At 50.1% G+C, this 25,555-nt stretch overlaps 4 protein-coding genes across 4 annotated transcripts; 3 read left to right on the top strand and 1 right to left on the bottom strand.

The window, feature by feature from the left end:
* Positions 1-1,173: 1,173 nt before the first annotated feature.
* Positions 1,174-2,392, bottom strand: l(1)10Bb (BUD31-like protein). The gene is made up of 4 exons (XM_003743720.1): positions 2,290-2,392; positions 1,815-1,992; positions 1,617-1,710; positions 1,174-1,464 (listed from the first exon to the last, which is right to left on the bottom strand). The coding sequence occupies exons 2-4, from the start codon at positions 1,985-1,987 to the stop codon at positions 1,297-1,299; spliced, it is 435 nt and encodes a 144-aa protein (XP_003743768.1). The 5' UTR covers positions 1,988-1,992; positions 2,290-2,392; the 3' UTR covers positions 1,174-1,296.
* Positions 2,393-4,445: 2,053 nt separating this feature from the next.
* LOC100906648 (pentatricopeptide repeat-containing protein At2g41720) lies at positions 4,446-7,525 on the top strand. Its single transcript, XM_003743782.3, has 9 exons — positions 4,446-4,688; positions 5,199-5,321; positions 5,526-5,648; positions 5,780-5,872; positions 5,995-6,218; positions 6,316-6,508; positions 6,635-6,822; positions 6,919-7,082; positions 7,176-7,525. The coding sequence occupies exons 1-9, from the start codon at positions 4,521-4,523 to the stop codon at positions 7,523-7,525; spliced, it is 1,626 nt and encodes a 541-aa protein (XP_003743830.3). The 5' UTR covers positions 4,446-4,520.
* A 918-nt stretch (positions 7,526-8,443) lies between these two features.
* LOC100909075 (uncharacterized) lies at positions 8,444-12,201 on the top strand. The gene is made up of 6 exons (XM_003743719.1): positions 8,444-8,744; positions 8,954-9,076; positions 11,031-11,153; positions 11,280-11,372; positions 11,494-11,717; positions 11,820-12,201. The coding sequence occupies exons 1-6, from the start codon at positions 8,595-8,597 to the stop codon at positions 12,121-12,123; spliced, it is 1,017 nt and encodes a 338-aa protein (XP_003743767.1). The 5' UTR covers positions 8,444-8,594; the 3' UTR covers positions 12,124-12,201.
* LOC114828247 (cytosolic iron-sulfur assembly component 3) lies at positions 9,386-10,771 on the top strand. Its single transcript, XM_029111577.1, has one exon. The coding sequence runs from the start codon at positions 9,386-9,388 to the stop codon at positions 10,769-10,771; it is 1,386 nt and encodes a 461-aa protein (XP_028967410.1).
* Positions 12,202-25,555: the final 13,354 nt, after the last annotated feature.

Genomic DNA, 25,555 nt, shown 5'->3' with positions numbered 1-25,555 from the left:
AGAATCAATGCCATGGAACTCAGGGAGACTCGTAGACGAAAGCGTCGGGCTCTGCTCCTCATGATGAGCCCACAAACGGCGCCGCTCAATATAATCGAAAGCCAGACCTGGAACAGACGCTCGTATCGTCGGGGATTCCAGCGATCTTCCTCGGCTTCCCCGCTCGTCACAGCGACATCGAGAATCATGCATTCCGACGTCTCACTTCGAACTCGAAAGGTCTCATGAAAGTCGACGCAGAATCCTCAAAGCCCGCTTTCCGCACAGCTAGCTTGACTTTCTCGCTGGCGTAAGGTCGAGTGAATCCGAGAGCCTCGAAGCGCTCGTAGTTCATTCCGACGTGTGTCAGGGCGATCTCGTAAGCGCCTCTCTGAACCTCGCCCAGAAAACCATCGAAATCTCCATTAGAATTCCTCCTGCCGAACTTCACGCCGGTATAAGAAACTTTCTGCACCCTACAAAAAGATTGAGAAAAAATCAGTAATCGAGGATCATACATTTTGTGAACCCCGTCGGGGAACTGGCATTAAGATGCGGGCTTAGGTTAATCTACCTCGCTTTGTAGTAGGTTTGAAGTACCTCGATGACAACCTTCGGCTCGAAGTCGGTGCAGTAATCCGCCCACATCTGCGAAGGGAAATCCTGCCGATACCGCGTCCCGAGAGAGATCGACCGCTTCTGCATGAGAAAATTGAATTCCGCGAATACCGAGGAACGTCATACTCACTAAAGCGCACGCTGCGACCACGGTCCTATTGAACCAGTGGGAAAGGAGCGAAAAGCGCTCTTGGGCCATGCTTTGGCATCCGCCATTACTCTCCAATTGAGTGCTCTGGGTAACTTTTGACGGAAGACGCTCAAAACAATGCAGATGTCGCCGCGAACAAGTTTCTCGCGGAGTTTTTTTTCTGCGAATGGCTCGCATAGAACCTCGCTCCCTCTGTTTCGAAAGTGTCTCGTAATCAGATCAATATTCGAATCAGCGATCGATTATTTGTTCTGAAATATCTCGTCCTCATTGCAATCGAAAGCTACCGCTGAGCACGGTGAGGGAGAGATTATGTGTTCCCATTCCACTAATTACTGCAGTACTCTCAAGCTCGTAGTTCGCCTGTAATTATCGTCGGTGGAGATGCGAAGTGTTGAGCCCGAGGTCGAAGGAGAACTGCAGACTTGCCTCAAATTATCTCTCTTTATTATTTACATCAATCGATTGATCGAGTATCATTCATATTCACAAGTCGAAAGCATCCGTGATCGTTATCTCGCATTAGGTTCTGCCGGGACCGCGCATTCTCAACCGGAACATCCTCTGCATCCACAGTGAACGCATTCGACAATTTTTCCCTCCTCTAATTTGTCTTTAGGAACTCTACATATGCAGTTGGTTCCGAAGTTGGTATCACGTGTTTGGATGCATCGCAAGCAACAAAGGTTCTCATAGCCTTGTTTCTTCCACTTCGCCTGTAGGAGAGAGAACGAGAGTCAGCGTGATACTTTACGATGATACGATACTTTCAACCCAACATGATACGACAGTTTCTCATCGACTGGAGCTATTCCCGCCGGAGCTCAATGATTCGACCGAAACAGCTCGTTCTCGGATATTGGCTTACCATGAGATTCTTGTCGGCGATGTTTTCTTTCAGGCAGAAATCCAACAATTCCTTGGAGATCGCTTTCCTCTTGTAGTAGAGATCAAATATGTACCTGCAAAACGTATGCTATTCTTATTCGGTAGATACGAGATTGATGGATATATTCTGTGAGCTTATGCTCAGAGTGTGTGAGCTCAATCACTCACGAGAGCTTACCGCGAGCGTTGGTGATGGATTTTGAAAATCGGCCACAGTGACTCGACTTTCCGTTTCCCTTCGTGATTCTCAGTCTCGGCTTCTCTCATCTTCCCGTCGAGCTCTTCAAGGGTGGGTTCGATCAACTCCCATCCATCGGGGGCAGGTTTTCGGGTGCGCCGGACTTTCCCCATGTTCGCTATAACGTAAGTTACACGGCTCTTGGTTAGGGAAATCATGAAGTTCTGCTCCATACGGCCACTGAGGTTCTCCTCGGCTGAGAAAGACTTTTCGCAGGGTCTTCAAAGTACAAGTCCGCGACGCGCGTCCTCCCTAAAGAGCAATGCTTCCTCGATGTCCCTAATAGCTCCCGATCGAGCATAGCTTGCACAAATCGATATCCGAACGAGATGAATTTCCCCAGGACACAGGACACGCTCTCCCCGAGAAATCCCTCCGGATCAGGGGATCTGGCTGTCATTGCATGAATACTCACCTCTATATTACGCGACACTTCCACAGCACGATTGGAATTAATTTCAGGACCGTCGACTTAGGTTCGATTGGGGCATCCGACGATATACGCACCACGGAGACACAGAGAGCTTTTGGCTCCGCGACACAGAGAGCTTTTGGCGGGTGTATGGGTTTGCGGCCGGTATCGATTAAGAGCGCGCCAACCGCGGCGAGCTGCGCGAACGGTGTTCTATTAATCCTAGCGATGACTGAGGACTCGAGCTCTGCTGATCGAGACGAGTTTTCGGCGCGGCGGTCAGCTAGTTATCGGACCGCTTTTACAGAGGATGCGTCCAGACTCTAGAGTATCTAGCCAACTGGACTCAAATTCTAAATGCACACATCTCTTCTAATCTCATTTGCTAATAATAGCCATGAGTAGCTGCTGTAGGATTCAGACAGGTATTTCCCGACTCACGGACCATTGAGTAGCATGAATGAATGGAACGAATTTAAGCCGTGCAGCTGAAATCGAGATTCCTGATCGCATGGAAACTCTCTCCTCAATGCCGACCTACTCTCTCACCAGCGACTCCGATCGATATGTCCAAACCGGATCGGTCGGGGAGGATCCGGTCGAAATTCGGGATGAGGACTGGCCAATCATTCGATTGCGGTGCAAACAGCTTCCGAGAAATGGACCGTCAGTTCGTTTCGATAGTTTTCGGGGAGTTTCTTCCCTTTCTGTTTCCCTCGATAATCGCTTGCGATGGACTCTGGCACGCCATTTGTAATAACTGGGGGAAGCAAAACTCACTGCATGCCTCGCGAGGCATCATCCTATTTTTTCCTGAATCAGAATGCAAGGCTCCGAATCAGGAATAACAGCCATCCCGCTCACAGAATGCGAGCGATCCACTTGAGATTGGACAAGGGTAGTTTTCTCGCGAGAGACTTCTTGGCTCCCCGGGATAAGAAGAATAGGTACTCGAAATGTACAAATGGCATTCAGAGAGAATTCCCTCCTATTCCGGGTTTCTCCATTTCTCCCTCATGTTGTTTAGGAACTCCCTACGGGAGAAAGATGGAAGGACCGGCACTATCGAGCTAAGGTTCGACATACCGGCGAGATCAGAGATGGATTTTTTCAGGTATCCCGATTGCTCTCTTGGGTTCGATCCTCAAGGCGGTCCCGGCCCTACTGTAGAAGATCGTACAGGAGCCGCTCCCAATATCAGAGGGGTTGGATATCGGTTCTTTCCATGAATTCTTTTACGGAACTCGCTCGCTCCGCCGCGGTTATCACTGTTACGGGGAGAACAAGCAAGACGAATTCTGCTGCCATCCGAAGGGAGAAATACTGGATCACCGACACTCTCCCGATTCCTGATCTGAGCGAAAAAGAATGTCCAGAGCGGTCAGAGCCAGGTGGAGGTCATCTTAAGGTGATCTAACATGTCTCCGAACGAGGTTCACACACAATATATTCAGTGAGATTATATGAATTAGAGCTTAAATTATTCGGAATGGAATACTCGAGCTCTCAGCTCGTCTCCTACCAAACTCGGAAGCGCGACCCTGTTCACCTACTGATAATACGGACCAAGGAGTCTCGAGAAATCAATAAGAGGTCGATCATTTTCCTCCGAGGATTGATGAATGGGTCGCTGATAATGATAATTAATTGGATTGTTAGTTGTTGCCGAAAAGAATCGAATCTTCATAACCGGAATGTGTTAGCGAAAAGCTATTCGAGTTCTCGTAGTCTTCGGATTTCCTTGCCGGGGGAAACCCAATAAATTTTATGAAGGTGGGAGTCTTTGCTCGAATTCTGTTCGCTTCACCAGGCGACGGCAATCGTCGACCATACTTTCTCCGCCTCTACTCCACGTCCGCTCAAGACATGCGGAGAGAAATGCTTCCATCAATGTAAACATTCAGGCTCCTGGCGGCGGCTCAGAGAGGGCAACAAGCACATGTGTTTTCCGTGCGCGATACACGGGAAGATACAAGGCACTCGATCGGAGAACGTAATCGAGGACGCCGGAAATTTTGAATTGAGCGTTAAAAGTTCTGTGGGATTCGCAGACACCACTCTGGGAACTCAGAGCTCCAGCGAAAGCGGCTAGAATTATCTGATCAGAGTCCGCGAGGATCCAGTTAGAAAGTCGCTCGGTTCATCACTTCCAGAATGACAGTGAGAAGGATCATCCGCTAAAACACCACCTGATCCCCTTAATTAAACATCGACATCGCTTATTCAGCTCGAGAATGCTCAGGAGACTATGTCAGAGTTTCGGGAAGCTACAGCTACGAGAATATTCGTCTCGACCTGAAGTCAGCGAGCGAATTCCAAAGCCGAAGGCTCTGAGGGCCGCCCACGAGCGATGGCAGAAACTCCACATGAAGGAGCTGAAGAAACTGGTGATGGCTGGACGGGTGAGTCTACATCGGATGAAAAACGCTCAATTCAGAGCCGCCATGGTGAACAATCACTTTTGAATTATTGAGTTGGAGGGGGCATTGGTTCTGTCTGAGAGGTTTTGGTTTGACTAAGAAAACCCTGCAATATTAGCGTCAGACAGCGAGGAAAATTCGGACGCCGAAATCATACTCCATTGCTCCTCTCACCTTGTGATTTCTTTTCCTCCGGTCTCGAGGGTGTCCAGAGAAAAATATGGAAAAACGATTGTCTCTGCACCCGGCCTGTCTGACGCTGATATCGCACGGTTTTCATAGTTTGGCCAAGCCCTGTCAGAGACACATATGTCATCTCCACCTGGAAAATCCAAGAGTGCACGCATGTCAGATCGGCAGCGACGCATCGGAGATTAGGCAAAAAAATGCCGGGCCGAGGTACCAGTTTCGGGACAGGTACCTCGGAAGTCCCGGCGAATGACCCGTCACTGGTGCCCTTGCCTTACTTGAACCTTCATGTTCGACTCGCAGATCGCCGATGCCACAACGTACTTCAATCGCGACATCAAATATCCTCATCCGATCATGTTCAGATACATGATTAAAACCGTAGGAAGAATCGGGCATTCAGAATTGGCCTTTAAATATTTGAGGGTGAGTATTCCGTGAGTCCAGTTAGGGCCCACGCGAATCTTCATGAGTTGAATCAGAGGATTCTACAGTCAATTTTACGATTTTTCCGTCAGCTCCCGAGATGCTTCACGGTCCTAGCGCTCGACTAGACAGAGGAATCTCGGTTGGAGTTGAGCCGATCTCAAACTATTCCATGACAGGATTGATGAGTTGTGTTTTTTTCAGCTCATGAAACAGCGGTCTCTCAGGCCGAGTTCTGGGACGCTGACCTCCTTGTTCAATGCTTGCGCCAATAACAAAGAAGATAGTCAGACTGCTCTCCAGAGAGCGAGCGGTTTATACGCACAGGTAAAACGAGACCCGACATCCCGAATCTCCGGATCGGGAAGATGCTGACTTGAACGGTATTCTACCAATTGATTATGCAGAAAACCCGAATACATCGTTTGAATTCAACTCGATCGAACGTCTCTCCGCAGATATCTCTCAAGGGATGGCGGTGTACCGATATAACTTATCATGCGATGATCAAAGCTTTCGCCATGCATGGAGATTCAGCTACTTGTTTCAAGGTGAGGATCACGTGTGCAGCGAGATGGCTCTAAAGAGCACGTTTTGCTCCAGGAGCTCACGACTGCCGTTCTTGGCGACTGGTACATTCGATCCCGTTTTGGGAACTTTACTTTACCCGCAGTTGCTGGACGAGATGATCGACAAGAAGTACCCTGTGACAATCGATACCTACACTCACCTGATGATGGCTTGTGTCGGCGACAAAGAGATGGGATTCGTGCTCGCGGTTCGAGTGATGCGACTCGTCTTATGGAATCGCGTGAAGCCTTCAGTCAAGTTATACGACAACCTTATACGAGCGGCTCTCGAATGCGGTTGCGGCGATGATATCGAAGTGCTGAATAAGTATGAACCGATTCAATGAAACATTGTTCCAATGTTCCCAAAAATCCAAATACATGCGGAAAGCATCGACTAGCATCTTCTTCACTGTTCCCCCCAGACTATTAAACGACGCGAAACACTCCCAGTTGCGCGATCCGGGCGTCCGCCAAATCGCAGCAGGAGATCATCTCCTGGATGTGAGATTAGACGAGACCTTGATCAGCGTTGCCCGAATACCCGACGGTGTGAGCCAGAGGCTCGCCCTCATCGGTGGCGTTCCGGGAATATTGAAGCAGATGTCTTATTTCGAGGTCAGCTATTTTCAAATGCCTTTTGGGATCTCCGATGAGTTCGGATACTCTTCGATCATAGATCGTCACCGGGTCATCCGTCCGTGACCCAGAGACCCTCACTGACGAGAAAAACGTTTTCCCTAGCTCCGACCGTCGCCAACCACTTACTCGATGTTGTTCCGCTGCATCCATTCCGAAGAAGAACTGCTGGAATTCTTGAAACAGATCCCGCTGAAAAAGATGGATGTCGGCTTTTGGAATCAGCTGTTGAAGAAATGCTTGGTCGAGAAATACGCATGCGCCGAATATGTCCAGAAAAAGCTCTTCAGGAGGTAGGCCATGTGAATTCTTCATGAGCATGAGTCGAAATCAACTCATTTTGGAGCCTCTCTTGAGTCTGTGATGCTAATCCCCCGTCTCGCATACAGTGGCGTGAAATTCGATGTCTTGACCTACGGAATCCTCGCTATGAGGGTGGATTCAAAGGAGTCACTGCAGAGGTTCATGAGATGGATGAGCGACGAAGGTTTAGTGCCCAACGAAGTCATCATGTCGACATTGATAAACAACTTCAGTAGGAAGTTCAAATTCGGTGAGTCTCTCGCCCGACCAAGGTATTATATTTTATATCTGGAAATGTGGAATTTTCTGCACTCATCACCCAACCGTCGCTTCTCGATCACAGGGGTTCTGCGAGAGCTGCTCAATTACTGCAGGGATGAAAGCATACCTCTGAACAGAGCAGCCACCAAGAGCCTGGCGAGAATGATGGACAGCAACCGATATGAGGACAAGAACCTCGCAATCGGGAAGTTGTTGAAGGAGATTAAGGTCTCCGAGGAGGAAGGCAAGGCTTCCCGCTACGAGCAACTCGAACCCACCGTCCTCAAGAGAAACAAGCTGATATGGGATGACGACGCGGAAGATGAAGATATCGAGGAAAGGGATCGAATTCTGGAGAAGGAAGCTGTTCAAGAGAAAGAGGCGAGACGTCAAGCCAGACTCCGCCGACAGAAAGTACTGCACACGAGTTAGCCTTCAGGTTCGGGGAGAGTTGTGTACATATAGTCTCAGATGCTGTGGATTCTAGATTCGCGATTTTTCCTCAATAAAAATTGGGACGTCTCTCAGAAGGAGAGTGGACTCGTTTATGCATGCATCGGGGTCGATAGATATTTTGAGCTTTGTTCAGATAGAGAGCCTGAGGCGGCCGACCTGAGATAGGAGTTTGTGACTACAGGAGCGCTCGTTCTCACATGAAGTGCTTGGAATCGAATTTCTGATTCATTGAGATTGTCCGTATACCTTGGCTCTCTTGGTCGGAATGATCAGCGGCAAGAGAGCGGATTGGGTACAAGGAGCTGGATGTGAGACTTCATTGAGGTGCCGCGCGACGAGTCTACCGCGGAAAGAGCCAGTATGAGGCTCCGGTTGTTGCCTTTCGCTCCTCGAAATCGCGGGACATCATAAGAGATCGGCCTCCTGAAGACTTTCAACGCTCAAGCTCCAGATTCGTCATCGAGGTTTCAAGCTAATCGTGAGAGGCAAGGGCGATCGAGGCATTGCTGAAGCGCGCGTCCGCGGCCCGGTGTAGCCGGCAACTGCGCGTGAAATCTCTGGTTTCGGCCACTATACCGGAACAAGCAGTCCTCGGTTGCCCCACTCTCTAAGGGAGCCTCCACCCCAATATTTTCCCCAGTCCGCGCGCGGCTCCGATTGGATGACAGGAGGCGTGAATCCCGAGCCGGCAAGATTGAACTATCCTTTCGCGGACACGCAGAGCTTTCGGTGGGAGTCTGGGTTTGTAGTCAGAACCCAGAATCACGTGTGTTGTTGCGCGAGTTGCGCGATTGAAAAAGTTCGATTTTGGAGAGAGTCATCGGTGAAACTCGAATTTCACAGAACGCGCGAGGACTCTCACACAAAGTCGCTCGTGAAACTCGATGATATTCGGCAAGTGGTACATGAGGAATTCGGAATGCGCTTAAGCCTCCGGTAAAATATCGGCCTACCTCGATCCCGGAGTGAGTTCGGGCTAAGGCTCCCGATCCGGAATACTCACACCTCCGCTCGAAAGAATCGACATCGGATCCAGGACCCTGCCATGCTCCGGCGGATAAGTCGGCATTCCGAGGTGCTCCACCAGCTACAGCGTCCATTCCGGTCATCGGCTTCTACGTCCGATCCGGACCCTAGTGGGAAGCATGATAGAATTCACATGAAAGAGTTGAAGTTTTTCGTTGATCAAGGAAGGGTGAGTGTCTCCACTCGCTCTCGAGGTTTTGCTTTCGATTCAGGTGGAGCCCGCCGGGACATTCGTTCCCTCTCTGGTCTGATCTCGTCAGTTGACCGCGTGCCCGCACTCCACAAGCGGTTGCGCGGTTGAAATCCTCCCAGATCGGTGGATTTCTCGGAGTCGGATAAAATTTTGAGTTCTGTGGCAGCTAGACTTTCTGATTGCAGATCGGTGACGCCGTGCTGTATTATACTCGCGATATAAAGGCACCGAAAGCAAACATGATCTCGTACTTGATAGAAGCTGCAGGCCAAACTGGGAATTCGTATGCGGCTTTCGGGCTGATGAAAGTGAGTAAACTCTTATTCTGTTCTCGGAGACTACCTTGGGCTTGAATTCATGGCAAGAGATTCGATATATCCGTCGAGTTTTGGAGACTCCTCGTGCTCCAAGCAGAGATCACAGTCATCATTTCGAACGACGTGAAAGGTTTCCAGTTTCCACGCATTACACAGTTCTTGGAGTCTTCCGAAACTCACTAATCGAACTTGAACATTCACGAGCCCCTATGTGCCGAGGGATCAATTCATCTTCTCCGTGCGCCTTCTGATTCCTCAACGAAAGAGTTAGAGAGCGCGCAGAGCAGCCGAGCGCCGAGAATGGCAGCAGCGGGCTTCAGCTCCGCACTAAAAATCTCAGACTTGAATGACTTCATCACTCCTTCTCAAGAATGCATCAAGCCAGTGACTGTCGAAAAACAGAAAAAAGGTTTAGGATCGATCAGAATCGGTGACGATACAGATGACCTGACATTGGAGACCCCGAAAATTCAACGAGTGCAAATCACCTTGAATGACTGCCTCGCTTGCAGTGGTTGCATCACATCCGCCGAAAGTGTCCTCATCACACAACAGAGCACGGATGAGCTCTTGAGGATTCTTTCGGAATCAGCGGATCGTCATATCGTAGTTTCCATCGCCCCCCAGGCTCGGGCGTCATTCGCTGCCAAATACAATGTTTCCTACCGGAGCGCCGGCTATCGATTGCGTTCATTCCTGAAGAAACTCGGCGTGAAGGAAGTTCTGGATACGTCATTCGCAAGGAACTTCACACTGATCGAGACCAAGCGAGAGTTCTTGAAAAGATATAAGGAAGATCGATCTCGTCTACCGATGTTGAGCTCCGCATGTCCCGGATTCGTTTGTTACATCGAGAAAACTCACGGCGAAGCGATCCTGCCATTCCTAAGTCATGTACGGTCCCCCCAGCAGGTTATGGGAAGCTTCGTGAAGACCTTCTTGGGGTCGAAATTATCGATCGCTCCAGATAAGCTGTACCATGTGACCGTGATGCCGTGCTTCGACAAGAAACTCGAAGCTTCACGGGACGATTTTTTCAATGAAGTCACTCAAAGCAAAGACGTCGATTGCGTCATCACTCCCGTGGAATTAGAAGAGCTGATGCTCAAGCAGAATGTCGTCTTCACCGACCTTGAAGATACCGAGGAGAGTCCCTCGGGACAGTTCGCTCTGGAACATTGTTATCAGCATAAAGGGAGCGGGTCTGGCGGTTTCGGCGAATATGTTTTCACATCAGCTGTGAGGGAGCTCTTCGGAGAAGAAGTGCCGTTTTGTGACTTCAAGACTCTCAGGAACAAGGACTTCACTGAGGTCATGTTTACCAGAGGGGATCAGGTCCTCCTCCGCGTTGCCATCTGCAATGGATTTAGGAACATACAGAACATAGTACAGAGGATCAAACGAGGGACTTGTAACTATGATTTCATAGAAGTGATGGCGTGCCCATCTGGGTGTCTGAATGGAGGCGCACAGCTCCGGCCAAACGAGGAGAGCCCAAAAGAGCTACTCGACCGCGTTGTCGAACTCTTCAAAGAGAGTCAGCAGTCGGGAGGCCGCTCCCCAGACTCGGATTCTGCGGTGGACGAATTGTATCGGGACTGGATTGCGGACAGAGCCGAAAGACTGCTCCATACGAAGTATAAAGCGGTGGCCAAGTCAACGAGTGGTTTCACTGTGAAGTGGTGAATTAAGGAAAATAAACGAAATCCATTCTGATCGTAGAGGCTGATCTTTCTTGGTCCCGCGAATCGAATAATAGTCATGGATTCCCCTGTCGAGAACATCAGCGACCTTGATTTGACTGTTAGAACCCCCGGTCCCTCCGCGAACGGCATTTTCTCAGAAAAGCTCTCCGGATTCCCGAACGACCCTTTTTTCGAGGGAGCTCAAGCTCTCAACGCGGTACTTCGTGGTGAGAGGCTCTAATCGTTACCGTTTTCCCCAGGACATAGTAACACGGAAAATTACTCCGAGTGCAGAGGTGCTGACGTCGTTGTTCAATACCTGCGCCGATAGCAAGAAGGACGCGATCTTCCTACGCTCAAGTGTGAGACGTCTCTACAGACAGGTGAGGCATGACCTCGGAACGGGCATTATCCGACCCCTACATCGATGCCCGGCGATATGACGATCAGGGTTGTGATAATCGCTCGAAGCTTCACGGCGCCCAGAACGATCGAACTTTCTGTTTTAGATGGGCCCCGCTGGATGGCCTGCGAATGAGGATACATACCGTGCGATGATCAAAGCTTTTGCCCGTTTCGGAAGCACCCAGACTTGTTTCAAGGTTAGAGTCCCTGCCAGTGCAGGGGAATCAAACAATCTCAGGATGCGCCAGTCCCACCCATCACAGGTTCCTCGGGAGATTCTCCGCGATTCCATACTGAAAGACCTGGATTACACCGCAGCTTCTGGACGACCTGTTAGCCAAGGGTCTACCAATCAAAGAAGAAACCTACATTCATTTGATGATGGCTTGTTCCCGCGACCCGTGGATGGGTTTCATGCACGCAGTCCGAGTCATGCGCGCGATACTGTGGAGTGATATGAAGCCGTCGGTGGAGTTATACGACTACTTCTTGCTGGCCGTTCGCAAATGCAGTTGTGGCGATAATGTAGACGTTCTGAACATGTAAGACTCAATTCAAGGTGATTCTGAGGTCAAAGTGATTCGATCAAGCTGTGCCATTCTCCGATTCGACGCCGATTATCTCGGTCTTTTTCTGCTCCTCAGATTGTTGAATAAGTCGATTCAAGCGAAGCCACGGGAAGCGAGTCCGTCCCAGCGAGTGCGACAAATCACAGTTGGTGATAATCTGCTCGATAGGGAACTAGACGGGAGCCTGGTCATCTTTTCCAAGTTACCGGAAGGTGTAAGCCAGAGGCTCGCCCTGGTCGGTGGAGCTCAAGGGCTGCTGAAACAGATGTCTGATCTTGAGGTGAATAATTTCCATACGCCGGTCGGCGGCTTCGTTGAAATCTCGGGGTGCTCGGCGTGTTCCCTTCTTTTTCTTCCGAAAATGAAGTATTTCGGCTAAGATACACACGATAAGCGAAGGAACATGTTATTGTTCCCCTTTCTAGGTGGAACCCTCATCGAAGACGTACACAACTCTGCTAGAATGCATCCAAGAGGAACAAGAGCTGCTGGATATACTTGGTCAGATTCCTCTGGATAAAATGGATATTTATTTCTGGAATAAACTGCTGGCCAGATGCATATCGGAAAAACTCGCCTGCGCGGCCTTCGTCGAAGAGAAGCTCTACGAAAGGTGAGATTTCCGAAAGCCTTGGACGGAATGGAACCTTCGAGAATCACACACTTCGGGGCTCACATCTCTTGTCTTTTCCAGTGGCTTGGAGTTCAATATGTATACTTACGGAGTCCTCGCGATGAAAGTCGATACGCCAGAGGCGGTGAAAGAATTCATGAAATTCTTGGCGGACAGGAAGGTGGTGCCTCACGGCAGCATCATGTCGACCCTCATAAAGAACAACTACAAGACCCTGGATTTCGGTAAGTGTCTTGCTCAGAAGATCCTGCTCATCGGAACATGAGCGATGATATTATCAGCCGCATCGATGCCCGTTACGTTTTCCAGACACACTCCTCGAGCTCCTCGTCTTCTGTGGGGATAATGAAATCTCATTGACTAGAGAAACGACCGACAAGCTCGCGAGCATGATGAACTCCGACAGAAAAGAACTTCTCAGCACCGTAATTGACAAATTATTGAAGCGTGACAGAGTTCCCGAAGATGGGAGGGTATCCAGGTATGATCCCTCTCCTGGCGGCGACGACGAATCATCGAGAGACGATGGTGAGCCCTACGAAGATGCAGAAGATGGAGACCCGATTTCCAGAGACGAAGTCGGGTATATTCCGGAGGACGATGCTGAACGAGTCAAAGCCTTGAAAGACCTCGTTGGAGTCTTTCCGCGGGAACCGCGTCGGAGCAGCTAGGCCTGAACCGGTCTCCCGGGACACTTGCTGAATGTTGCAAGCCCTAGGATCGAAATGTAACCTCTTGCAATAAATGTCCACTATGTCTCCGAGTCGCACGCGTGCTTGCCCTTCATCGGCTTCTACTTTCGCGAGAGAAAGAGAGCATGTCCTCGGGCGGTCTCCTCCCTGTCGAGGAGAGATCGCCGAGGATCTCGGTCGAAAAACGGCCCCGATCCGAACAGAGGGCCGATTCCCGCGTTCTCTTTGTGCGTTCGAGAAGGGCTCGGGTGGACATAGGAATTGAATCGAGTCCTAAAGTGGTCCGACTTATGGGATCACAGGATTGTCGATCCACAGGCCGAACGTTTCCACGGCCGGAATGGGAATACAGCGGATCTCCGATTGAGATGCCGGGTCGAGAGGTCGAGAGATGTCGACTTGCTGGTCAGCGGATCATCGATCAGATCTACAATCTACCCCACCAATCGACTGGTCAATCCCTGAAACTTTCTCGGGACCATCATTCGAGGTTAAACGGAGTGCTCCTAAGTTTCTAGCACCTCCCAACATCTGAACGCCGCCCAGTCTGGAAACTCTCGTAACGGGCGTAATCTGATCAGCGCTTACCGGCTGGGCGGCAGAGAATTGTCACATCGTCTCACTCGGCGAAAAAGAGTCATAAAGAATGAACGGCACTCCGTTGCACATTGCGAATCGCAGCGACTAACTTATTTCGAAATCCGAGCAAATCCGTCAAAATGGAAGTGTTCAGATTTCTGAACGCTCTGAGGACTTTCTCCACCGAGGCCCCGAGAAAATGCAACGCTAGGGAGACGACGTATGTATTCGGTGACCGTCTTTGCTCCTGTCCGGGTCTATCATGGTCATCTGTACCAAGGAATATCACACGCTGAGCGACAGGATCCATTGCTTTTCGCTCTCGGATATGCCTCAAATCTACACTGTGAATTTCAATCTATTGACGTCAATTCAATATCGGGGTCGGGGAGAATCCCATCGGATGGAACATCGGTCGGAGATGCCCATGGGAGATCTTCGGGGACAAGCTGAAGAATTTCAGAAAGTCGATTCGCCATAGGTGTCAATAATAATAATCGGCGGTCTGTTTCGCCCGGAATCGGCTGGTTGGCTGCGTAGGTGCGGCGATAATAGCCGGGAGAACCATTCACGAGTATTCGATAGCGGATGCTTGTGCGCTCAAGTATGTAACTTGCATCACCGGCTATAAAATGGAATGCTCACCGTGCAGATCCTGCGGGCCCTCTGATTTCAGTTCGGAACTTTTTTGACTATGACAAGATAAAGAGAGGAGAAAATATCCCGAATAGAATTTTTCTTCGTGTTTTGGATGCCGATGCTCAATTCGTGGAACTGAATGTGAAAATCACAAGCGATGCTGTAGTCGAAGTCCCGCAGCAAAGCTCGCAACGACGTCTCAAACTCGAAACCTTGGCACCGATTCCGGCTCAAGAAGCATGATAGCATGGAAGGAATGCAGAATGAATGTCAAAATCCAAGCCATAACCACGGATTGAACCAAGACGACCCCGTGAAGGAAGGCTTGAAACAGTTCGGACGCGCATCGCTCTCGGGCTTACCTATGTCGAAAATAAGTTTTTGTGAATCGAAACAAAGTCGAACACAATAGGTGTTCGGTTGCGTCAGAAAAAAATCCACAAGATCAGTCTTCGGATGCTCCGTATAGATAAAGAGGGACGGCAGGACTTAACGAAGCTGGACCATAGTCTTATCTCGCAATACTTCTTAGCGCTTCTCGGGGAAGTATTTGAAACGTGCGCTGTGCCGTACATTCGTTAGTCTCGCAATGTCAGGATCAGTCTTTCAGTTCTACGGACTTCATGATCCTACTATTCCGCAACAGCCTGTACCGTAAGGTAAGCCACACGGTGAGTTCTCGACAGTTCGCTAAGGGGATTCCCTATCAGAATCTGCAATGGTTCAATCGCTCGACATTGAACGGAAAGGTCGATTCATTTATCGGAGGGGTTCGAACATCGAACTCCAGGCAGATCAAACTATTGAATCGACAGCTCAAATATTCAGTCGGTACACATAAGCTCCCCCTTGCGAGAGCTGAAGGCGGCGCAAATGAACTCAGTCCGGTGAAAAGCTGGCGATAAAGTGGAAAATGAAGCGGGAGGAATATCTCAGCCGACTGCCAGTTCTGAAGCTGATGAAGGTGCTCCATCTATCAGAAAACAGGGCTCTTAACTCGGTCACGGTTTCGCAGGCTCACTAATTCAGCAGCTTTTCTGGAAGCATTTCCCATGCTAGCTCCCACAGCAGCGAAAACAACGGCTGCTAACCCGTCTGATTCCGATGGAAATCAGCGCAGATCAAATCCAAGAACGGGTAAGGAACAAATTATAGAAGGGAAAAGCGGAGGCTCCTCGGCTAAAGAAAGGGACGATCTCCCTCATATCATGCGAAGCTAGAAAATCAGGGTGGTTAACAGCATAACCTCCTGCATAATACCGGGATTGCGGCGTGGTACGATATTTAGCATTCAAGCGGATCAGTCTACGATATATCGATCCTCAATATCGTGAGAATGGCGGCTTCGAAGAGGTACGGTCGCCATCCACAAAATTCTGACACGAATCGTTCCGACTGGAGCGACAGAAAAAGAAACCCTCAGTTCCCTCCGAGTGGCGGAACTGAATCATCGCCAGGAAACATGAGCGAGCACACTTGGAGCAATGATCCGAATCAGTTAAGAATTTGCTCTTCAGTTAGCCTTCACTGAGCTCGATGGAGTCGGCTTCTGTCACTAGATTGGCTGCGACTTAGGAGAAAGCCAGAGAAGAAAACAGGCTAGCAAATCGCTGAGGAGAGACGATATCTTTGTCCGTTGTCACCACTCTTCTGAGAAGAAAGAACAACCCGAAGATTTTAGTTCCCCGAGAAGCCCGTAGAACAAGAGCAGAAAAGACTCGCCTCGTCGGACACAATCGCTGCCAAAAAGAGGAAGAGAAGAAAAAACGGGTCAGTAATTTTGCTGATACACTTTATTAGGCTAACTTGTATTTCTAATATTCCTTTAGAATTGGCACATGATCACGACGACGGTGCGCTCCGTTCGCCACGCGACGTTTCTTCTCAATGTTTCAGGTCGTATGCTGCATACATGGCAGGCTATCGGACTTCGGCTTCCGCGGTGTGATCTGCTGGACCGGTCAGTCGACACGCGCCGTCGTCGTACGTCTATGAAAATAGAAATGAAATCTGTACAAAATAAATAGGTATCATCAATGATAGTTTTCGCAATCAGCAGCTGTATCGTCCCCCGTCGTTCTACGACGGTCGTGGTGACTGTCTCCATGCCTCAAATGCCGAACGACCATTGCCATTCCCCCTCTTCAGATCGATATTCTTCGCGGGCTCGCCGGGGAATGTCGGATCGATGGGATTCTTGAGATATCCGTCGTCCGCATTAAAACTCGCGCGTGATCAATTTGATGATATAGCTCGTTACGGTGATCCGATGATTCAACACTCGATAAACTGCAGGTCTTCCGATCTTATCGATGGGGAGCCGCGAATGGAGGGAACTGTAGAGCTCCGTGCTTTTCACAACGGTACGCAGCATAGATCAGGAGACTTAAGCTCCCCAAGGTCCCGATTCCATCCGGAGTCCCCGGCCGACTTCGTCTGAGACCGGCTAGCCGGATTCGCTCCTGGTCGCGCGTGACAGCGACTGTCTTGGAAGCTCGCGTTTATCGATTCGCCACTTCGACATGACAAGCTTTTTAGACACCGAGCTGAAAGATCTCTCACAGCCATCCATAACGCTGGCGGCTACCGACTTCACGATCGTTGACGAAGCGGCTGCCGTCAGCTCGACTCACTTCAGGACCACCTCGATGAAAGGCACAGCGATGAATCTTTTGAAAGCAAACGGGAGAAATCCGCTCAATGTGCGCACGGCGGTAAGATTGAGTAATCATAGAACGACAAAACGTCAACCAAGTTTACATCATCATTTGCTCACTCGCTCCGAAAATAGAGTAGAGTTGAAGAAAGGACCCGGACAAACTTTCGCGGAGGGTGGCGATGACTATGGAAACGATAAAGAAGTTGACATTGAATTCACCATCGAATCCTTTGCCACGCTCACCGCTGCCACCTCGAAGATTTCACTCAACGTCTCACAGTGTGCGTGAGTGGAACCGAACAGTCGGGAATGGACTGGAAAATGGCAGTCGGTCGGTCAGGATGGGGAAAAAATTTGAAATTAGTCGGAATTAGCTACGGGTTCCCGTTTTTTTTACCGATGTACGAATCGACTAGAAATCAGGAGCGACTCAGCTGGTTGAGAAGTACTCCGCTCCTCGGGAGGGGCGGTCGATGGTACAAGCAGATCAGAAGCTGAGCGCGAGTGGATTAAAATAAATTTCCATCAGGTCGGTGGCCACTACCGATTTGCGTCGTGAGAAAACGCTGCCCGAATCGTAACGGATTCTCTTCCGTCGGTCGTCTTTTGTGTTCAGCGCTCAGTCCGTCAGTCGGCTGATTCCCGCTGCAACGGTAACAGAATCCGACGCAACGGTACCAACAGTAGCAAGAGCGGCTTCTTGTGATGTCGATGTTAAAGTGAAGATGCGGGAGGAGAATGTTGGCGAAAGACCAAGCGAGCCCGTTGGCAGCAAGCGGGCCAGCTAGCAAGCAAATAACCGACGGAGCAGACAATTCGCTACAAAGACCCAGTCGGAGTAGCATTGTGAGCGGAACAGACTGTGTCAGGCTTCTGTCTTAGAAAATTTTCCACCGCCCCCTCGACGAAGCCTCGTCGTGACTCATGATCGAACTCTCGGTGGCGGGCTCCAGCGCGGGTGACTCGCCCAGCTGACAATTCTTGTGGCCTCAGGGGACCTACGAGCGAGAGCAGGAAAGGACGTGGAATAATGGATTTCTCCATCAGGAAGTTCAGAGGTTGAATATTCAGAGCCCTACAGGTCGGGAATCAACGTTTATAGGCAGAACAAAGCGGGAGCCTCGGGTCAACTGCGCTCTGATTGGGTTCAGTGCTGGAGCGAAAGTTGCTCATTCGGCATCATGGGGAGATCGAGTCGTATCGGTGATAATAGTCGCTTTCACCGAAAGCAACACCCCAGCGAATCGGAGAAGCTAGTGCTGCCAACACCACCATTAGAATCACTCAAGTCTGATGAGTTCTTCATTTTTCGCGGGTATGATTTTCGTTTAGGTGATTCCGGCGCGGGGGAAGTAGCATCGCGCTCACTGATGGTCTTCGCGGTCGTCTCAACCGGCCGTGGATCAAGAGCGTCATGTAGTGAGGTCTGATGGCAATCAAGCGAGCGTTTCTCTTTAGAAATGTGTTCTACATTTTCGACTCAACTTTCGCGGCATCATCACCGAGCGAAATGCAAATTCGGCGAGGCTTTGAGGACTCTCAGCAAACAAACGGGTGAACATGCAGCAGGCGGGTTGGGAGCCATTTTCAGATCGGAGAGAGGGATGACGAACAGAAAATAGGGGATTCGAGGAACCAAGGAAGAGAACTCCAGCCCGGAGTTTTGCCTGCCATCAGGAGCTCGTCGGTCGCGTGTGGACGCTGCCATCGACGATTTCGGGCGCTCTCCTAATGTGCCGTCATATGAACAATGATCGTGAGGGATCTGTTCACGGCCGGCAAGAGAGCAGGGTCTCGAAAAACGAAGATCCGTGCTAGAGCAAGAATCGTAACGCTTCACGAGAACGGGCTGCCTTCGTTGGTGGATTGCCCGCCACCCTCGGGGACGACGCCCTTCTCAAGCAGGCAAAGAAACATCGTGGCATTTGTGCGTATGTCTGTGTCTGTGTGAGTTCGTCATTTCCACTTTCGCCGATTCCGCTGCTCGGGGTGCTCTGCTGCTGTCAGAGCGAAGTTGGGACGATTTTTGCGCTATTTTAGTTTTGTTGTCGTTTTCGGAAAAACATTGGGAAGGAATTCGTGTGGACACGACTTGGACCATGTCCCGAGTCTTCAGTCACGGTGACAGCGGCAATCGCGGCGTTTTGCAGTTGCGTAGTCGCAAATGAGCTTCTGCTTAAGAATCGACTTCGCCGAGGCGGCAGGGAATCGGAATAGCATTATCGATTCAAAACATTCGAAAAAACACTGGCAAACCAACCAAGCGACTAAGGGAGCAAGAAAACAAAAGCTGATCCCGGGGAACAATGCAGGACCATCCGGGGAATCTCTCTCACAGAGGGGAAGAGCGAGTAGAGACATCCACGCGCAATCGTAATTGTATTTCTAGATATTCCGTGACACGGTTCTTACGTGAACCGTCGATTTTTCCCCTCGGATTCTAATTTTTCCGCCGAGGCGTGATTCATCTTTTCAGATGATGAAGCCGATGGAAACCATTGTTTCAAACGAGGCAATCTCTGTTTGTCGAAAGAAACACGGCCGCCAGCGCAGGATCCTCGTCGGCGGCTTCCTTTTGCGCTTTTTGAGCCTGTCGTTTGGCATCGGCTCGAGAGTTCACGTGGACGAGACACGTACAATGTATGGAGTCCTCCCCCTCTGCGGGCGGTGGGGGCGGTTGGGGGTGATTGGTGGCCCCACCGGCGCTGAGGCTCGAGGCTGTCCCGAAAGGCAAGCGACGGAAGTACAAAGACTTTGCGTCACCGAACTTCGCATCACCGAACGACCACATTTCGCAAAGACAACCTGGTTTTCCCTGATTGGTCTTTGTCCTTCCCGGGACCACAGGACATTTCTTCAAGGTATACCGATGGGGGAAACGATCCTGTTTTTTGCTACGCATCGTAGCCGCGACCACAATGAGCGAGAATACACTGGCCCCGCAACACGACCCGATGAGGATGTAGGCGACGTGTGCGGTGGTTAGTTTGAACTTCTTGTTGGGTTCGTTCAGAGGACGTCGCTCGAAGAACGTTCTATTGTAGCTCGGTTTCAATTCGTCTCTCTTGAAGGTTATGATGTGAGTGTGTCGTGGAGCACTGCCACTGGCCGACTGATCTGCGGAGGGTCCCACCGTGTTCGAGCTCTCGGTCGTGGAAGTTGTCGAGCTCGTCGTCGACATCCGCAACCGATAATTACGCAGAGCTATTTTCAGTTTTTCTATGTTCGTATTCGATTTGAGCACTCGAGGCGGAATCGTCGAAGTCTGTAACGCTTCAGGAGCCTCGGTCTCGTCCGTTTCGTAGCTTTCGTCAGACGCGGCGGGCGACGCCGCAGTGAAGCCCTCCTCCGGTTTGTCGGAATTTTCGAACATATTGATGTACTGAACTCTTTTGGGAGGATCCGTCGTCGTTGTGATGATCGGTCGTTTCGACTGAGGTCTAATATTCACGGTGCCGACAGGTCTTGGTTGTAGAGTCACGGGTTTCCGGTTGTTCTCGAGGAAATGCCTCATGAGCACCATTTTGCAAGGCACCGTCCGCCGGAACGGACCCTGGTTTTCGATGTAAACATTCGCGTTCTCGCTCAGACTCCTACACAGGGCTGCTAATGAATCTGTTTGCCGTCGCAATTCAAGTTCCAGGTCGACAGGAACCATCTGGTGATTGGCGGGGATATGGTGCAAAGGGGGCACCAGGGGCCGATTGCTCTGGAAGTAGAACTCGTGCGAGTTGCCCCTCCGGAATTCCGCCGGGAGCAACGGGTTGCCAGCCGTCAGCGGCAGCAGCAGAGCCACTAAGGTCCACATAATCACTCAGTCAACGCGCGCACATCGAGTCCCAGAACACTCAGTCGTTCGGATCCATGCCGAATCTATAATCCGCGGTAACGGCACTTTCACTCGAAGATCCGGGTCGCTTAACTTCGGCTTGATACTTCCACCGGTCTTGCTGACTGTCTCGAGTACTTGACTGGAAGACTGACTGACTGACGAACTGACTGACTGATGGTCGGTTGGACAGATACAGTGACCGTCTTACTGTCTCGATGACTGAAACACTTTTTGCCGGTCTTCGCCTCTGTCAACGATGCCGTATTATGAACGTCAGCCGGCAGTCTGACGTGAATGCGTTTTGGGACTGAAATGTTGTTCACGCACCGGCGCTCAGGGGGAGGGCGTTTTGGCGAGAACTGGAACGGAGCGGAGGCCGGAGATACCGAAGCTAAGTTGATTTGGGAACCAGTGGTGCACTTGAGAAGGAAACAACCTTTCCCTTTTAGCTGTCATATCTGCCCGGACATATTCTTTGAAGACCGTCGTCCTTCTCTCGCCATTCACCCACTCCAAAGAATGCATGCGAAACGCGGACCCTTCTACTCGAGTCCTGGGAAGGATATTCGATGCCTTTCTCGAGCTCCACCGTTCATTTTAGGGATACTACACGACTAGTCTCCTAGTCTCAAGGTGAAAGCAAGGCGAAGACCGTCTCGCGTTTCGGAAGAACCGTCGATGCCGAGTGATCGCTACCGCTTTTCACTGCAATCGGTAAATTGGGAGATCAGTGAGCGAAAGCTCTCTAACAAAAACGAAGACACGAGCAACGATAAGGAGGGGGCGAACGAAAAAAAAAATTTCTCACAAGATCGTGAATCGGTGGATTAGTTCCGCCAGGAAACTAACGGTCATCATCACGGATCCTTGCTTTGCGTTCTCTCGGTTGTTCTCTATTGTTTCAATATCCGAGGCATTGGACGCCCCCGACTTGGAAGTTATTCGTGTAACGTTAATTTTCGGAGTGGGAGTGGTGCGTGTTCAGCTCGATCAAATTTTCTGCGAACTATCATGTACAAACAAAGGCTCAAGGTAGGGATTGAAAGAGCGCGCTTCGCACGAGAAAATTCCTGCTTCGAACCGAATGTTTCCACCAAAAAAAACGACCCCCGCGCGGTTAACCGGAAACTGGCATAGCACACTTTTAGCGAGGTGGATTGTGATCGAGTCGATGTGAGTGTTCATGTTCATGCTCCTGAAATGAATTTCTAGGTCGAATTGACTCTCGGAGCAGCGCCGAACCTCGAGAATTCCAGCGTGATCAAGCTTTAGAGTGAAGTAGAGAGAATGAGTAGCTTTTCAGCTCGCTAACGAGAGTTTTCGAATCGATTTGAGCGCGGGTGCAGCGTGACAGAGCGAACGATAAGGTGTTCCTTCCTTCCGCTCATCAGTCCCTCGATTCAGCTGCCTCATCGTAACATCACGCCTTCTACGTCCGATCGGTGTCGAAAAAATATGGATCAGGTTCCCGCGGACACGTGGTGCCGAAGTGAATAATTGACGACGCGTAAGCCGAGCGTAAATGGCGAGAGTAGCGTATAAGCTTCTGGGGTCTCCTCGGGCAGCATTCAGTCATGTGAGACCTCAGTGAAAATTGATTTCCTCGATTCATGATGACTGATGACCCGGTCGGAATTCTATGGCGCTCAAGATGATTCATCTCAAAACATCGGGTACCTCAGCCGACTTCACCAGCGCTTGAATGAAGTGAGCTCTCAATCGCTGAAGCGTTTCGTACAGAAGATCCCCGGACTTTCATTAGCTCCGCGGCTCATGGAGATGTTGTTCACGACGGAGAATCGCAGCGATCAACTGGACGACTCGAGTTGAGTCCACAAATGGAAGATCGCCGACGGAGCCCGCGCGGCGACAGGAATCTGGGTAAACGTCTTTAAACACCTGACTGAGGGTGTCCATCAACGAGATGAGTCGCCTGTCGGAATCGGGAAAACAATGTCAGAAAGTGAAACTCTGGAAAAAGAAAAAGTCCCTTCCTGGTGGGAAGAGACGATTCAACTTGTCTCCGTGGGTTCACGGCTGTGAGTTTCTGCAACGGTGACTCGCGTGGGAGTGCGAGCGAAAACTTCAACCGAACGGGAGCGTCTCCTAACTTCGACGAGCCACGGAACCGGCATGGTTGCGAGATCTTCCCGAAGAAGCACTCAAAGCGTTCAGATTGGGAGCATCCGGCTTCCACATCATCACGAAATGACGAGACAACTGACAGTAGACCTTAGGTTCAAGTCTGCGGAATCGTGAGCATACATCGTTTCTTAGGAAGCGAAGAGCGTCCGCTGCTGCTGTTTCTGGGATGTCACGCCATCTTATCGCATGCCGGTCATCCGATAAATATACGTGACGGTGTACCTGAAAACTCGCGCCCACGCAGCTCCGAAATTCGGGATTGATAGCACGTGCGGTCGCTGAACAGGAGGAGTAATGCGGTGAAGCGAAAAATGAAATTTCCTCACGTGTGCTAATATTGACCTTGCAGAACACTTATCTGTTCCTTTCCTGTGTCGTCAATTCATACGCTTTTTGACTGTTCCTGGTTCTTCTTCACGGACGATCTGCTTTGCTCGGACGCCGTGACTGACAGATCGGAGCCGAAGCTCTTCTTGCTCCGATGGCGGTCGGAAATTATTTATCAAGCGCCGTTTATGAATCCACGCGTTCGATGAAGAATTCACTCCAAACGTTAGTTTTGAGGGGAAAGATAGTGCTTACATGGATTATAGAGAGCAGTGGTCTCGTTCGCGTCGACGCAAAAGTAATCGGTGTGATGACCTTCGGATTTACTTAGTTCTGCTGGCTGAAAGCAAGTATTGAAATGCATGAACAAATCTAGAGAAAATCTGGTACGAGGAGGCGTTGAGGAACGTTGCTGCTCCTCGGAGCGTGAACATCTTGGCAAAACACCATCGTCACACTGAGTGAGGTGTTCTAGCCGCAATTTAGGGTTTCGGGGATGATTCAATGTTTTGGACACCGGTGTGTAGTCACTCAAGCCTATGCGGCGATAAGCAGCAAAATTACGGAGCAAAAATGCTTTGTATCTTTCTAGTTGTTGCTTCGTCTGTGTGTCAACCCGGACATTCATTCCTGCGCGCGGCGGAATAGGGGCCAACCTGTGACGAAATCGACCCAAATGAGCAATAACAATCGCTCTCGCTTCGAGCCACTAAAGCCCATATTCAAGATCAGACCACAAGAACGTTCGACGACTGGAATAAAGCGGAAACATTGACCACTGTTTTCTCGAGATCAGATAATCTCAGGAAGGATACGACTGACAGATTTATTCGTGAAACTAGAAAGCGGTGAAAACGGAACACGCATGGTCATGATGACGGCTGTATTCACGCTTGCGAGTATGATTGTGAAACTCGGCGAATCGGAGTGGAGTACCCCAATCAAGACATTCGAAACAGAGGGGTCCTACTGGTGATGGAATCCGCCCCATTCTTCGCCGATTCACACGACATGGCTTACAATACCATGAGGGAACAAAATGGACGTGATTGATTGGATCGTTCTCCCACAATCTGTCATGATACTTCAAGCTTTCATGCACCCATAAGCGGAACTATGCACCGGAGAAGGGTGAAAAAGCATGCTAAGGTGCACTGAAAACAGTTAAAAGGAGCATTCAGAACGGGCGTGTGCGTCTCGAATAGGCCTGATGAGCTCCCTATCGCGGGAGATGTGCACGAGCTATAGTTTCGATTGGAAGTTCTCGGGGAAAGGACGATGCCGTCGATCATAGGATGAATTGTACTCTACTGTCTGAATATTGAAGGAATTCGAAAACCGAAGACTTACGAAGACTTATTTATTGAGACTTATCAAGACGGTTTGCCCTCGAGGTCAGAGCTCTTCTATCTGGATTTCGGCGATGGCCATGGTCAGGACTCGGACTAAGTAAGAGCAGATCAACACTTGACTTGAAACGCTGTCGGACTTGGGGTTATAGGAAGAAAGAACGTTTATCCGAAAACGCCGACGCTCTGCACGAGCCGGACCGTATCAGCCGCAGAAATCCGACGATTTCGAAGCGTTTAGCCAGCATCAGGTGTCACAATATGCATTTCATGCATCGAACTCTCGGAATAGTCGTTCTCAGCTAAAGAGATTCGAGATATGCATTTTGCATGATAGTCCACGCTCTGCGCAATACAGTGTGAATGATTATTATTGCAGTGCCTCCACGAATCGTCAATTATTTATCTATTACTAGCTTATTATACCAGCGCGAAACACGTCTATTGAATCATCTCACCCAAACGAAACTCCCGGAGCGACCCAGGCTTTCCTCATGTAAGAAGCGGCGCGGCGTCGCTAACGTACAGCATGGCCCTCTCGTGGTGTATACATACCCTCGGGCCACAGTATGATAAGAGAACAAGCCATTCTCTTCGTGAGACCAGCTCGCTGGAGAGGGTCTCTCTCCGGGGGACTCTCGCTGAAGAGTTGGAGACGTCTAATGCGTCCTGCGCTGCGAATATGTTGCCGCACGTGATATCACTCCGTAGCATTGAACTTTGTGCCGTCAACTTCACAGGCTACGGTTCCCCGTCTAGACTGAATGCTTGAGGCCTGGAGTCGATCACGTATAGCTGAAGCTTCTCAGCGATGTTCATGGCTTCTTTCGGCATCGCCTTTCTTCTTCGGTGGGTAGAATTCTCTCGACACGGAGCGCACTCAATGATGCCTCTGGGCACAATGAGCGTCTGATGAGTCTGAACTTGGAACGAGTTTGACTTCCTGGGAATCCGA

Source organism: Galendromus occidentalis, unplaced genomic scaffold (assembly GCF_000255335.2).
Source record: "Galendromus occidentalis unplaced genomic scaffold, Mocc_1.1 scf7180000077451, whole genome shotgun sequence".
NCBI lineage: Eukaryota > Metazoa > Arthropoda > Arachnida > Mesostigmata > Phytoseiidae > Galendromus > Galendromus occidentalis.
Note: the sequence above shows the minus strand (reverse complement) of the source record. Positions and strands in the feature narration are given on the sequence as shown.

Coding starts and splice junctions, on each gene's coding strand:
- LOC100909075 (XM_003743719.1), top strand. CDS start 8,595: ATGCTCCGGCGGATAAGTCGGCATTCCGAGGTGCTCCACCAGCTACAG. Junction 8,745..8,953: donor TTTTCGTTGATCAAGGAAGG/GTGAGTGTCTCC, acceptor TTCTGATTGCAG/ATCGGTGACGCCGTGCTGTA. Junction 11,718..11,819: donor AATGTAGACGTTCTGAACAT/GTAAGACTCAAT, acceptor TCTGCTCCTCAG/ATTGTTGAATAAGTCGATTC.
- LOC100906648 (XM_003743782.3), top strand. CDS start 4,521: ATGCTCAGGAGACTATGTCAGAGTTTCGGGAAGCTACAGCTACGAGAA. Junction 5,322..5,525: donor TGGCCTTTAAATATTTGAGG/GTGAGTATTCCG, acceptor TGTTTTTTTCAG/CTCATGAAACAGCGGTCTCT. Junction 5,873..5,994: donor ATTCAGCTACTTGTTTCAAG/GTGAGGATCACG, acceptor CTTTACCCGCAG/TTGCTGGACGAGATGATCGA.
- LOC114828247 (XM_029111577.1), top strand. CDS start 9,386: ATGGCAGCAGCGGGCTTCAGCTCCGCACTAAAAATCTCAGACTTGAAT.